Source organism: Pristiophorus japonicus, unplaced genomic scaffold, assembly GCF_044704955.1.
Source record: "Pristiophorus japonicus isolate sPriJap1 unplaced genomic scaffold, sPriJap1.hap1 HAP1_SCAFFOLD_29, whole genome shotgun sequence".
NCBI classification, from domain to species: Eukaryota; Metazoa; Chordata; class Chondrichthyes; family Pristiophoridae; genus Pristiophorus; species Pristiophorus japonicus.
Window position 1 is genome coordinate 1312154 of NW_027252668.1, and position 15245 is coordinate 1327398.

Here is a 15245-nt window from a genome sequence, read left to right on the forward strand (position 1 = left end):
AAAGTAAAGGGGGCCAAAATTGCCCCCTGTCCGAAATGGGGCGCACGCACCCTGTTCTATGGTTTTTACCGCCGTGGTGGTTGAGGTGGCCTCCTGAGCTAAATTCTTTGGGTTTTTTTCAGGTGGACAGGAGGTCGCTCATAATGGGGCGGAAGTTGGGCGGTGAGTACACCAGAGGGGCAGGATTTTAGGGGGGGGGGGGGAAGTGTAGTGATGGCTGCAATGACATCATCACGGCAACGCGTCGCTACGGCTCTCCCCTTCACTTAAAGGGTAGAGCCTCGGTGATGTTTAAATTCAGTCCACTGGGCCGCCATAGAAACATAGAAAATAGGTGCAGGAGTAGGCCATTCGGCCCTTCGAGCCTGCACCACCATTCAATAAGATCATGGCTGATCATTCCTTCAGTACCCCTTTCCTGCTTTCTCTCCATACCCCTTGATCCCTTTAGCCGTAAGGGCCATATCTAACTCCCTTTTGAATATATCCAATGAACTGGCATCAACAACTTTCTGTGGTAGGGAATTCCACAGGTTAACAATTCTCTGAGTGAAGAAGTTTCTCCTCATCTCAGTCCTGCACGGCCTACCCCTTATCCTAAGACTGTGTCCCCTGGTTCTGGACTGCCCCAAAATCGGGAACAATCTACCCGCATCTAACCTGTCCCGTCCCATCAGAATCTTATATGTTTCTATGAGATCCCCTCTCATCCTTCTAAACGGCAATGTATAAATGCCCAGTTGATCCAGTCTCTCCTCATATGTCAGTCTAGCCATCTCTGGAATCAGTCTGGTGAAACTTCGCTGCACTCCCTCAATAGCAAGAACGTTCTTCCTCAGATTAGGAGACCAAAACTGAACACAATATTCTAGGTGAGGTCTCACCAATGCTCTGTACAACTGCAGTAAGACCTCCCTGCTTCTATACTCAAATCCCTTAGCTATGAAGGCCAACATACCATTTGCCTTCTTCACCGCCTGCTGGACCTGTATGCCAACTTTCAATGACTGATGAACCATGATACCCAGGTCTCATTGCACCTCCCCTTTTCCTAATCTGCAGCATTCAGATAATATTCTGTCTTCGCGTTTTTGCCCCAAAGTGGATAACCTCACATTTATCCACATTACACTGCATCTGCCATGCATTTGCCCACTGACCTAACCTGTCCAAGTCTCCCTGCAGCCAATTTATCATGGGTGACTTTAATCTACATATCGATTGGGCTAACCAAACTGGTAGCAATACGGTGGAGGAGGATTTCCTGAAGTGTATTAGGGATGGTTTTCTCGACCAATATGTCGAGGAACCAATGAAGGAGCTGGCCATCCTAGACTGGGTGATGTGTAATGAGAAAGGACTAATTAGCAATCTTGTTGTGCGAGACCCCTTGAGGAAGAGTGACCATAACATGGTAGAATTCTTTATTAAGATGGAGAGTGACACAGTTAATTCAGAAACTAGGGTCCTGAACTTAAGGAAAGGTAACTTCGATGGTTTGAGGCGTGAATTGGCTAGAATAGACTGGCAATTGATACTTATCGGGTTGACGGTGGATAGGCAATGGCAAACATTTAAAGATCACATGGATGAACTTCAGCAATTGTACATCCCTGTCTGGAGTAAAAATAAAACGGGGAAGGTGGCTCAACTGTGGCTAACAAAGGAAATTAAGGATAGTGTTAAATCTAAGGAAGTGGCATATAAATTGGCCAGAAAAAGCAACAAACCTGAGGACTGGGAGAAAATCAGCAGAGGAGGACAAAGGGTTTAATTAAGACGGGAAAAATATAGTATGAGAAGAAGCTTGCTGGGAACATAAAAACTGACTGCAAAAGCTTCTATAAATATGTGAAGAGAATAAGATTAGTGAAGACAAACGTAGGTCCCTTGCAGTCGGATTCAGGTGAATTTATAATGGGGAACAAAGAAATGGCAGACCAATTGAACAAATACTTTGGTTCTGTCTTCACGAAGGAAGACACAAATAACCTTCCGGAAGTACTAGGGGACCGAGGATCTAGTGAGAAGGAGGAACTGAAGGATATCCTTATTAGGCGGGAAAATCTGTTAGGGAAATTGATGGGATTGAAGCCCGATAAATCCCCGGGGCCTGATAGTCTGCATCCCAGAGTACTTAAGGAATTGTACATATAAATAGTGGATTCATTGGTGATCATTTTCCAACATTCTATCGACTCTGAATCAGTTACTATGGACTGGAGGGTAGCTAATGTAACACCACTTTTTGAAAAGGAAGGGAGAGAGAAAGCATGTAATTATAGACCGGTTAGCCTGACATCATTAGTGTGTAAATTTTTTGTTTGAATGCTGTTCCCAACCTTACTACTGCTACTTATTATTACTACTGTTTGATGGTCTGTACATAACTCCCATTGGCGTTTTCTGCCCCTTGGTATTCCGTAGCTCCACCCATACCGATTCCACATCATCCAAGCTAATGTCCTTTCTTACTATTGCATTAATCTCCTCTTTAACCAGCAATGCCACCCCGCTTTCTTTTCCTTTCTGTCTATACTTCCTAAATGTTGAATACCCCTGGATGTTGAGTTCCCAGCTTTGGTCACCCTGGAGCCATGTCTCCGTGATGCCAATTACATCATAATCTATCTGCGCAGTTAATTCATCCACCTTATTCCGAATACTCCTCGCATTGAGGCACAGAGCCTTCAGGCCTGTCTTTCTAACACACTTTGCCCCTTTAGAATTTTGGTTTAATGTGGCCCTTTTTGCTTTTTGCCTTAAATTTCTCTGCCCTCCACTTTCATTTTTCTTCTTTCTATCTTTTGCTTCTGCCCCCATTCTACTTCCCTCTGTCTCCCTGCATAGGTTCCCATTCCCCTGCCATATTAGTTTAACTCCTCCCCAACAGCACTCGCAAACACTCCCCCTCGGACATTGGGGAGCGGCCTGGTATCCAAGAGGGGGTGCCAGGCTGCCTGTTGGCGGCCCGGCTGAACCTGGGGTCATAATTGTCGGGACTGACATGGCAGTCAGCCGACCCAAAAAAACATGGCGGCCGCGGCAATAGATCCTCCCCTTTAATGGGAGCCGCGCAGCCATTGCAGAAGGCTTCAGCCTCACTGCACCACCGGAATAAAGCAGGTTATGGCACCGCCCGGCGGGAGGAAGAATTTCACGGCAAATTACGCTGTCAGGGGTGGTAGATCGGTGGTGCGCACTGTGATGACACACTTAGCAAAGATCGTGGGGCCGGGGGGGGGAGAGCGGGTCACCGCCGGGATGCCGCAGGAGCGGAGTTTTGATAATGGTGGCCATTACACGAAAAGTCAGCTGCCACTGCACTCCGCAGTGTGGCCATTGATTTCCGGTTTTAAGAGGCCTTAAGGAAAAGGACAATTTCGGCCCCAGATGTCTCACTGCAATTATACCAGGCCCTGGTGAGACCACACCTGGAGTACTGTGTGCAGTTCTGGTCTCCTTACCTAAGGAAGGAAATATTTACCATAGAGGGAGTGCAACAAAGGTTCACCAGACTGATTCCTGGGATGGGGGGATTGTCCTATGAGGGGAGATTGAGTAGACTAGGTTTATATTCTCTGGAGCTTAGAAGAATGAGAGGTGATCTCATTGAAACAATTCTTACAGGGTTTGACAGAGTAGATGCAGGGAGGATGTTTCCCCCGGGGCTGGGGAGTGTAGAACCAGGGGTCACAGTCTCAGGATAAGGGGTCAGCCATTTAGGAATGGGATTTGGAGAAACCTCTTCACTCACAGGGTGGTGAATCTTTGGAATTCTCTCCCCCAGAGGGCTATGAAAGCTCAGTCTTTGAGTATATTCAAGGCTGAGATGATAGATTTTTGGTCTCTAGGGATATCGAGGGAGATGGTGATCGTGCGGGAAAGTGAAGTTGAGGTTGATGATCAGACACGATCCTATTGAATGGCGGAGCAGGCTCGAGGGACCGAATGGCCTCCTCCTGCTCCTAATTGGCCGCGCTGATCTTTTGCCAACATGTAAGGATGTGGGAACCGAGCAGGGAAATGGGATTACTCTTGCTAGTTCTCCGATGGGATCTGGCACCAGCATGGGCACAAATGGCCGAATGGCCTCCTTCGGTCACCGTCATTACCTGAGTTTGCTTGCTGCTAAACTTCTTTATAATCGCTTTCATGAAGTCTTTCATTCTAATGAAATCGCCTTGACTCACACTGCCTGAACCGTCAATCAGGAAGGCGATATCGATCAGAACAACGGGACATTCTGGGAGGATGAAAAGTACCAGGAACATTAAACAACGATTAGCACTACACACACCTACAGATCGTACAGAGTCACATTTCTTAAATATGTGTGTATTTTCTTTTTAATTCGTTCCAGGGATGCGGGCAACCCTGGCAAGGCCATTTATTGCCCATCCCTAATTGCCCTTGAGAAGGTGGTGGTGAGCCGCCTTCTTGAACCGCTGCAGTCCGTGTGGTGAAGGTGCTCCCACAGTGCTGTCAGGGAGGGAGTTCCAGGATTTTGACCCAGCGACGATGAAGGAACAGCCAATATATTTCCAAATCAGGATGGTGTGTGACTTGGAGGGGAACCTGGAGGTGGTGGTGTTCCATGCGTCTGCTGTCCTTGTCCTTCTAGGTGGTGGGGATCTCGTACCATCTCTTTCTCTCTCTCTCTTCTCTCTGTCGCTCTGTCTCTGTCTCTCTCCCTCTTTTCCTCCCGCCTCTCTCTCTCTCTCCCTGTCTCTTCCCCCTATGTGTGTGTGTGTATGTGTGTGTGATATAGATATGTGAGTGAGTGGGTGTGTGTGAGAGGTGTGCATGTGAGTGCGAGTGCATGACAGCGTGTGTGATATATGTATATAATATGTAAAACACGTTGACGTAGGAATGGAGTCACGTATAGGGCAGACCAGTTAAGGGTGCCAGATTTCCTTTCCTAAAGTGCTCCGAGTCCCTCCCTTAGCTTAATACACTTTCTGAAGTTGATAAAGCATCGATAATATAAGCTGCCTAAGAAAAAGATATAAGAACATAAGAACATAAGAAATAGGAGCAGGAGTAGGCCATTTGGCCCTTCAAGCCTGCTCCGCCATTCAATACAATCACGGCTGATCTGATCATGGACTCAACTCCACTTCCCGCCCTCGTCCCCATAACCCTTTATTCCCTTATTGCTCAAAAATCTGTCTATCTCAGACTTAAATATATTCAATGACCCAGTCTCCACAGCTCTCTGGGGCAGAGAATTCCACAGATTTACAACCCTCAGAGAAGAAATTCCTCCTCATCCCAGTTTTAAATGGGTGACCCCTTATTCTGAGACTATGTTCCCTAGTTTTAGTTTCCCCTATGTGGAAATATCCTCTCTGCATCCACCTTGTCGAGCCCCCTCATTATCTTATAAGTTTCAATAAGATCACCTCTCATTCTTCTGAACTCCAATGAGTACAGACCCAACCTACTCAACCTTTCCTCATAAGTCAACCCTCTCATCTCCGGAATCAACCGAGTGAACCTTCTCTGAACAGCCTCCAGTGCAAGTATATCCTTCCTTAAATATGGAGACCAAAACTGTACGCAGTACTCCAGGTGTGGCCTCACCAATACCCTGTACAGTTGTAGCAGGACCTCTCTGCTCTTATACTCTATCCCCCTTGCAATAAAGGCCAACATTCCATTTGCCTTCCTGATCACTTGCTGTACCTGCAGACTCACTTTTTGTGTTTCATGTACAAGGATCCCCCGATCTCTCTGTATTGTAGCATTTTGCAATTTTTCTCCATTTAAATTATAATTTGCTTTTCTATTATTTCTGCCAAAGTGGATAACCTCACATTTCCCCACATTATGCTTCATCTGCCAAATTTTTGCCCACTCACTTGGCCTGTCTACATCCCTTTACAGAATCTTTGTGTCCTCCTCACAATTTGCTTTCTCACCCATCTTTGTATCATCAGCAAACTTGGCTACACTACACTCAGTCATTAATATAGATTGCAGTAACGCATCTTTACTCTTATATGCAAATCCTCTTGTAATCCATTTGCTTTCTAACTGCTTGCTGTCATTATCATAGCGGTCCCTCGCATCGAGGATGATGTGCTTTCACGCCAAAAAGGGATGTTTCAATATTCCAGGTCCTGAACTACATCTTGAAGGGTGGAAGATGCCTCTGCGTGGAATTTTTAACGTGTGGCGGCCATTGACAGACTTGACAGAGCTCGGTCTTGGTCCAGTGGCAAGGATTAATCAAGACGACTGGAGACCTGCTCTGCTGCACAGACCGAGTGAGCACACATATCACAGTGTGGGCTGGCCCGTGCTGCCCCTGGGCCCTCGCCTCTTCTGGGCTCCAGATTCATGCTGCTCCTTCGCCCCGACCTCGACGCTTCTGATGTACCTGCCCACGCTCCAATCACCAACCTGGACCGTGATGACGTCCAATCCAGTCGCCCTCTTCGCTGCCAGTGCCCTCCTGCACCAGCTTGCGCTGTACCTTGCAGTGATACGCCGCCATGCAGCTCCAGGGGCCGCACTCCGCTCCTTTTGTGGCCCCGACCTGCCGCTGATGGTCTCTCGCAGGTCGGGGCCACCACGCTGTCCAGGCCGCCAGTCACCGCTCCCTTTATGGCCCAGACCTGCTTGCTGTACCTGCGTGTTAACTATCAGTGATTGGTGCACAAGGACACCCAGGTCCCTCTGAACACCATTTCCAGAACTCTGCATGTCTGAACAGGCTCGAGGGGCCGAATGGGCTCCTCCTTTTCCCCAGGAACAGATCAGTAGCAATCTGATTGAATGGTGCGGAAAGGAGTTTTGGTGTCCTTATTTAAGGAAGGATATACTTGCATTGGAGGCAGTTCAGAGAAAGTTCACTCGGTTGATTCCAGAGATGAGGGGGTTGACATGAGGAAAGGTTGAGCAGGTTGGTCCTATAGTCATTGGAGTTTAGAAGAATGAGAGGTGATCTTATGGAGACATACAAGATACTGAGGGGGCTCAACAGGGTAGGCGCAGAGAGGATGTTTCTACTCTTGGGGGAATCTAGAACTAGGGGATATAGACTCAGAATAAGGGGCCGCCCATTTAAAACTGAGATGAGGAGGAATTTCTTCTCTCAGAGGGTTGTAAATCTGTGGAATTCTCTGCCCCAGAGAGCTGTGGAGGCTGGGTCATTGAATATATTTAAGGCGGAGATAGACAGATTTTTGAGCGATAAGGGAGTAAAGGTTATGGGGAGCGGGCGGGGAAGTGGAGCTGAGTCCATGATCGGATCAGCCATGATCTTATTGAATGGCGGAGCAGGCTCGAGGGGCCAAATGGCCGACTCCTGCTCCTATTTCTGATGTTCTTATGGAATCGGTTCGAGCTGGCTGAACGGCCTCATACTGTCCCCTGGGCAAAAATATTTCCACTGGCGCTCGTGGTGACCTCGGGCTCACCCCGAAACATCTCCAACTGACTGATGGACCCCTCGGGGTCTGACCATCCCCGACTGATTGACCCCTCGGGGTCTGACCATCCCCGACTGATTGACCCCTCGGGGTCTGACCATCCCCGACTGATTGACCCCTCGGGGTCTGACCATCCGACTGATTGACCCCTCGGGGTCTGACCATCCGACTGATTGACCCCTCGGGGTCTGACCATCCGACTGATGGACCCCTCGGGGTCTGACCATCCGACTGATTGACCCCTCGGGGTCTGACCATCCGACTGATGGACCCCTCGGGGTCTGACCATCTCCGACTGATTGATCCCTCGGGGTCTGACCATCCGACTGATTGACCCCTCGGGGTCTGACCATCTCCGACTGATCGACCCCTCGGGGTCTGAAGGACAGGGCGTTGCCGGGGGTGATTACCTGGCAGTTTCTGCGGAACCCTTCGTGATTGGCTCAGAGTCGCGTCCAGAACCTCACAGTAACCGTTAATGTAAGTGTTGGTGTAGCATTCGTAGGCGAAACGTGGAACGCAGGCCTAGTGCAGGAAACAAGGTGTTCAGTGAGTTTATACACACCATGGGTCAACTTTATCTCACCCCGAGCTGTACCTGCCCTGGGAGTGTTTGATGGGACAGTGTAGAGGGAGCTTTACTCTGTATCTCACGCCCTGTACCTGCCCTGGGAGTGTTTGATGGGACAGTGTAGAGGAGCTTTACTCTGTATCTAACCCCGTGCTGTACCTGCCCTGGGTGTGTTTGATGGGACAGTGTAGAGGGAGCTTTACTCTGTATCTAACCCGTACTGTACCTGCCCTGGGAGTGTTTGATGGGACAGTGTAGAGGGAGCTTTACTCTGTATCTAACCCGTGGTGTACCTGCCCTGGGAGTGTTTGATGGGACAGTGTAGAGGGAGCTTTACTCTGTATCTAACCCCGTGCCCTGGGAGTGTTTGATGGGACAGTGTAGAGGGAGCTTTACTCTGTATCTAATCCCGTGCTGTACCTGCCCTGGGAGTGTTTGATGGGGACAGTGTAGAGGGAGATTTACTCTGTATCTAACCCCGTGCCCTGGGAGTGTTTGATGGGACAGTGTAGAGGGAGATTTACTCTGTATCTAACCCCGTGCCCTGGGTGTGTTTGATGGGACAGTGTATATACTTACAACAGCTTTCGGTTGTGGTAAATCCCCTGTTGTCAGTGAGAGACCGAGATTGTTTGATCCTTTTGGCACTGGTTTGAAATAGAAAAGGGATAAAACATAATTATTCTTAATAAATTAATGAGCTAATGAATAATCGCTCTCGCCTGGTACTGTACTGCCGTTGTGTGTGTGTGTGTCTCAGTTTCAGCTCCTGTACGGCCCGTGTGTGTGTGTGTGTGTGTGTGTGTGTGTGTGTGTCCCAGTGTCAGCTCCTGTACGGCCCGTGTGTGTGTGTGTGTGTGTGTCTCAGTGTCAGCTCCTGTACGGCCCGTGTGTGTGTGTGTGTGTGTGCGTGTGTGTGTGTGTGTCTCAGTGTCAGCTCCTGTACGGCCCGTGTGTGTGTGTGTGTGTGCGTGTGTGTGTGTATGTCTCAGTGTCAGCTCCTGTACGGCCCGTGTGTGTGTGTGTGTGTGTGTCTCAGTGTCAGCTCCTGTACGGCCCGTGTGTGTGTGTGTGTGTGTGCGTGTGTGTGTGTGTGTCTCAGTGTCAGCTCCTGTACGGCCCGTGTGTGTGTGTGTGTGTGTGCGTGTGTGTGTGTATGTCTCAGTGTCAGCTCCTGTACGGCCCGTGTGTGTGTGTGTGTGTGCGTGTGTGTGTGTATGTCTCAGTGTCAGCTCCTGTACGGCCCGTGTGTGTGTGTGTGTGCGTGTGTGTGTGTGTGTGTGTCTCAGTGTCAGCTCCTGTACGGCCCGTGTGTGTGTGTGTGTGCGTGTATGTCTCAGTGTCAGCTCCTGTACGGCCCGTGTGTGTGTGTGTGTGTGTGCGTGTGTGTGTGTGTGTGTGCGTGTATGTCTCAGTGTCAGCTCCTGTACGGCCCGTGTGTGTGTGTGTGTGTGTGTGTGTGTGCGTGTATGTCTCAGTGTCAGCTCCTGTACGGCCCGTGTGTGTGCGTGTGTGTGTGTGTGTGTGTGTGTCTCAGTGTCAGCTCCTGTACGGCCCGTGTATGTGTGTGTGTGCGTGTATGTCTCAGTGTCAGCTCCTGTACGGCCCGTGTGTGTGTGTGTGTGTGTGTGTGTGTGTGTATGTCTCAGTGTCAGCTCCTGTACGGCCCGTGTGTGTGTGTGTGTGTGTGTGTGTCCCAGTGTTGACTCCTGCCATCATCATATCAACATAGGCAGTCCCTCGGAATCAAGGAAGACTTGCTTCCACTCTTAAACTGAGTTCTTAGGTGGCTGAACAGTCTAATAGGAGAACCACAGTCTGTCACAGGTTGAGGGTAAGGGAGGGTGGGATTGTTTTGCCGCACGCTCCTTCCACTGCCTGCGCTTGATTTCTGCATGCTCTCAGCGACGAGACTCGAGGTGCTCAGCGACCTCCTGGACACAATTACTCCACTTAGGGCGGTCTTTGGCCAGGGACTCCCAGGTGTCGGTGGGGATGTTGCACTTTATCAGGGAGGCTTTGAGGGTGTCCTTGTAACGTTTCCTCTGCCCACCCTGGGGCTTGCTTGCCGTGAAGGTGTGTGTTTTATGAGCCTTGTGTCAGGCATGCGAACAACGTGGCCTGCCCAGCGGACATGATCAAGTGTGGTCAGTACTTCAATGCTGAGGATGTTGGCCTGGACGCGGACGCTAATGATGGTACGTCTGTCCTCCCAGGGGATTTGTAGGATCTTGCGGAGACATTGCTGGTGGTATTTCTCCAACGATGTGAGGTGTCTTCTGTACAGCCCGTCTGTGTCTCAATGTCAGCTCCTGTACTGCCCCTCCGACAGTGCAGCGCTCTTCAATACTGCCCCTCCGACAGTGCAGCACTCCCTCAGTACTGACCCTCCGACAGTGCAGCACTCCCTCAGTACTGCCCCTCCGACAGTGCAGCACTCCCTCAGTACTGCCCCTCCGACAGTGCGGCACTCCCTCAGTACTGCCCCTCCGACAGTGCGGCCCTCCCTCAGTACTGTCCCTCCGACAGTGCAGCCCCCTCTCAGTACTGCCCCTCCAACAGTGCAGCCCTCTCTCAGTACTGCCCCTCAACAGTGCGGCCCTCCATCAGTACTGCCCCTCCGACAGTGCGGTGCTCCCTCAGTACTGCCGTTCTGACAGTGCAGCGCTCCCTCAGTATTATCCCTTCGACAGTGCGGTGCTCCCTCAGTACAGCCCCTCCGACAGTGCGGCACTCCCTCAGTCCTGCCCCTCCGACAGTTCAGGGATCCCTCAGTACTGCCCCTCCGACAGTGCAGCGCTCCCTCAGTACTATCCCTCCGACAGTGCAGCGCTCCCTCAGTACTGCACCTCTGACAGTACGGCGCTCCCTCAGTACTGCCCCTCCGAAATAGAGGTAATAAAGTTAGACCCCTTACAGTTTATGTTGATCTTGTTGCATGCTCCATCATTGTATCCGCATTTGTAGATTGCTCCAGTGGGAGCTCCTGTGGTATCTTTCATTAGAGGAGCACTGACCAACATCCTGAATCAGAGAGAGGAGTATACATCACCAAACCTTCGATATAGCACTGAAAGAAGCCATTCAGCCCATCCTGCCTGTGCCTTGGCAAGTAAGATCAAGGAAAACCCAAAGATGTTTTATAAATACATTAAGAGCAAGAGGATAACTAGAGAAAGAGTGGGGCCTATTGGTGACCATAAAGGAAATCTGTGTGTGGAGGCAGAAGATGTGGGTAGGATTCTTAATGAATACTTTACATCTGTTTTCACAAAAGAGAGGGGCGGTGCAGAGTTTGCAATGAGGCGGGGAGGAATGTGAAATATTAGATGAGATCAACATAGTTAGAGAGGAAGTATTAAGGGGCTTGACAACTTCGAAAGTAGATAAGTCCCCAGGCCCGGATGAAATGTATCCCTGGCTGTTAAGCAAAGCAAAAGAGGAAATAGCAGAGGCTCTGACCATCATTTTCCAGTCCTCTCTGGCTACAGGTGTGGTGCCTGAGGACTGGAGGACTGCGAATGTTGTACCTTTGTTTAAAAAGGGAGAAAGGGATAGACCGAGTAATTACCGGCCTGTCAGCCTAACCTCAGTGGTGGGAAAATTATTGGAAAAAATCCTGAGGGACAGGATAAATGTTCATTTGGAAAGACATGAATTAATCAAGGACAGTCAGCATGGATTTGTTTAGGGAAGGTCATGTCTGACTAACTTGATTGAATTTTTCGAGGAGCTAACTAGGAGGGTCGATGAGGGAAGTGCGTTTGATGCAGTGTATATGGATTTTAGCAAAGCGTTTGACAAGGTCCCACATGGCAGACTGATCACAAAAGTAAAAGCCCATGGGATCCAGGGCAAAGTGGCAAGTTGGATCCAAAATTGGCTCAGAGGCAGGAAGCAAAGGGTAATTGATGGGTGTTTTTGTGACTGGAAGGATGTTTCCAGTGGGGTTCCGCAGGGCTCAGTACTGGGACCCTTGCTTTTTGTGGTATACTTCAATGACCTGGACTGGAATGTAGGGGCTATGATTAAGAAGTTTGCAGATGATACTAAAATTGGCTGTGTGGCTGACAATGAAGAAGAAAGCTGTGGACTGCAGGAAGATATCAATCAACTGGTCAGGTGGGCAGAACACTGGCAAATGGAATTTAATCTGGGAAAGTGTGAGGTAATGCATTTGGTGAGGGCTAACAAGGAAAGGGAATACACATTAAATAGTCGGACATTGAGAAGTGTAGAGGGACAAAGGGACCTTGGAGAGCAGGTCCACAGATCCCTGAAGGTAGCAGGCCAGGTAGATAAGGTGGTTAAGAAGGCATATGGAATACTTGCCTTTATTAGTTGAGGCATAGAATACAAGAGCCAAGGAGGTTATGCTTGAACTGTATAAAACACTGGTTAGGCCACAGCTGGAGTACTGTGTGTAGTTCTGGTCACCACATTACAGGGAAGATGAGATTGCACTGGAAGAAGTGCAGAGGAGATTTACAAGAATGTTGCCTGGACTGGAGAATTTTGGCTGTGAAGAAAGATTAGAGATGCTGGGTCTGTTTTCTTTGGAACAGAGGAGGCTGAGGGGGGACCTTATTGAGGTGTATAAAATTCTGAGGGGCCTGGATAGGGTGGATAGGAAGGACTGGTTTCCCTTGGCAGAAGGGTCAATAACCAGGGGGCATAGATTTAAGGTGATTGGTAGGAGGTTTAGAGGGGATTTGAGGGGAAATGTCTTCACCCAGAGGGTGGTGGGGGCCTGGAACTCACGGCCTGAAAGGGTGGTAGAGGCAGAAACCCTCACCACATTTAAAAAGTACTTGGATGTGCACTTGAAGTGCTGTAACCTCCAGGGCTACGGACCGAGAGCTGGAAAGTGGGAATAGGCTGGGTAGCTCTTTGCCGGCCGGTGCGGACACAATGGGCCGAAATGGCCTCCTTCCGTGCTGTAAATTTCTTTGCTTCATCACCGAGTTCCCCACCGTCAAAATCTGGAGCGACACCCAGTTTTCAAGTCAAAGGACTTGCATTTCTATGATTCATTGTGCCGGCTTTTGAAAGAGCTCTCCAGTTAGTCCCACTCCCCCTTGCTCTTTCCCCATAACCCTGCAATTTTTCCCCTTCAACTATTTATCCAATTTCCCTTTTGAAAATTACTATTGAATCTGCTCCCACCGCCCTTTCAGGCAGCGCGTTCCAGATCACAACAACTCGCTGCGTAAAACAATGTTTTCTCATCTCTCCTCTGGCCCTTTTGCCAATTTCGTGAAATCTGTGTCCTCTGGTTCCCTACCTTCCTGCCACTAGAAACAGTTTCTCCTTATTTACTCCATCAAAACCGCTCATGACTTTGCACACCTCTATCAAATCTTCTCTTAACCTTCTCTGCTTCAAGGAGAACAACCCCAGCTTCTCCAGTCTCCCCATGTAACTGAAGTTCCCCATCCCTGGTACCATTCTGGTCACTCTCCCCTTAACCTTCTCTGCTCTAAGGAGAACAACCCCAGCTTCTCCAGTCTCCCCATGTAACTGAAGTTCCCCATCCCTGGTACCATTCTGGTCACTCTCCCCTTAACCTTCTCTGCTCTAAGGAGAACAATCCCAGCTTCTCCAGTCTCCCCATGTAACTGAAGTTCCCCATCCCTGGTACCATTCTGGTCAATCCCCTCTGCACCCTCTCCGAGGCCATTGAACACATCAGTGCTGGACCTCGATACACAAACTCCATAAACTTCTGGGGGATTAATGGGGCTGAAACATGGTCTGTTTGGGGGTGAGGAGGATGTCACATGACATCTCTACTGATGGAAATTCGGAAGCAACAGAGAGGGTTAAAGAGTCATTGAGTGAGAGAGGAGGGCCAAGGGTCATTGAGCGAGGGTCAGGGGTTAGTGAGGAGTGTCAAGGGAGAGTGGGAAGGTCAGGAGTCAATGGGAGGGGTCAGTGAGCAGGGTGAGGGGGTCAGTGAGCAGTGTCAGGGGTCAATGAGTGAGGGTCAATGGTCATTGAGTGAGGGTCAAGGGAGAGTGGGAAGGGTCAGCGGTCAGTGGGAGGGGTCGATGAGGAGGGTCAGGTCAGTGGGGCGGGTCAGCGGTCAATGAGGAGGTTCAGGTGTCAGTGTGGAGGGCCAGAGGCCAGTGGGATGGGTCAGGGGTCGGTGGGAAGGGTCAGGGGTTAATGAGGAGGTTCAGGGGTCAGTGAGTGAGGGTCAGGGGTCAGTGAGTGAGGGTCAGGGGTCAGTGAGTGAGGGTCAGGGGTCAGTGGGGATGGTCAGGGTTCGGTAGAGAGGGTCAGGGGTCAGTGAGGAAGGTCGGGGGTCAGTGGGAAAGCTGAGGGTCGGACTTACCCGTTTTGGAACTGGGTCACCATGTGACCAAACTGGGAGTTCTGGTCCTGAGAGAAGGAAATCGGACTGTCCGTATCCAGGTTAAAACTGTGACCAGGCAACAGCCCTGGGGATAGAGCAAGGCAGGCAGTTAGTGACCTGACACACAACTACCTTTAAACACACTCACTGATGCACCCACACACATACACGTCTTCCTACCCGGCGTACCGTGGCTGTAGTGTGCACCATCTGCAAGATGCACTGCAGCAACTCACCAAGGCTTCTTTGGCAGTAACTTCCGAACCCGCGACCTCTATCACCTCAAAGGACAAGGGCAGCAGGCGCATGGGAACACCACCACCTCCACATTCCCCTCCCAGTCACACACCATCCCGACTGGGAAATATATCGGCCGTTCCTTCATCGTCGCTGGGTCAAAATCCTGGAACTCCCTCCCTGACAGCACTGTGGGAGCACCTTCACCACACGGACTGCAGCGGGTCAAGAAGGCGGCTCACCACCACCTTCTCAACGGTGATTAGTAATGGGCAATAAATGCCGGCCTTGCCAACGACACCCACATCCCAGGAATGAATAATAAAAAAGCACATACACTCGCTCTCTCATACACACACTCACTCTCTCATACACACACTTACTCTCACACACACACTCGCTCTCTCTCACACACACTCGCTCTCTCATACACACACTCACTCTCTCTCACACACACACTTACTCTCACACACACACTCGCTCTCTCTCACACACACACTTACTCTCACACACACACTCGCTCTCTCTCACACACACTCGCTCTCTCTCACACACACTCGCTCTCTCATACACACACACTCGCTCTCTCTCACACACACTCGCTCTCTGTCACACACACTCGCTCTCTCACACACAC

At 50.0% G+C, this 15245-nt stretch overlaps 1 protein-coding gene across 1 annotated transcript in view; it reads right to left on the bottom strand.

Moving 5' to 3' along the window:
• The window catches only part of LOC139248108 (integrin alpha-D-like), a 203814-nt gene that overhangs the window by 118312 nt on the left and 70257 nt on the right, over positions 1 to 15245 (bottom strand). Inside the window, exons 2-6 of the mRNA XM_070871858.1 lie at positions 14351 to 14456; positions 10931 to 11037; positions 8593 to 8660; positions 7853 to 7967; positions 4116 to 4246 (exon numbers count right to left, since the gene is read on the bottom strand). Coding sequence (XP_070727959.1) covers positions 4116 to 4246; positions 7853 to 7967; positions 8593 to 8660; positions 10931 to 11037; positions 14351 to 14456 — 527 coding nt within the window. The remainder of the gene's footprint in view (positions 1 to 4115; positions 4247 to 7852; positions 7968 to 8592; positions 8661 to 10930; positions 11038 to 14350; positions 14457 to 15245) is intronic.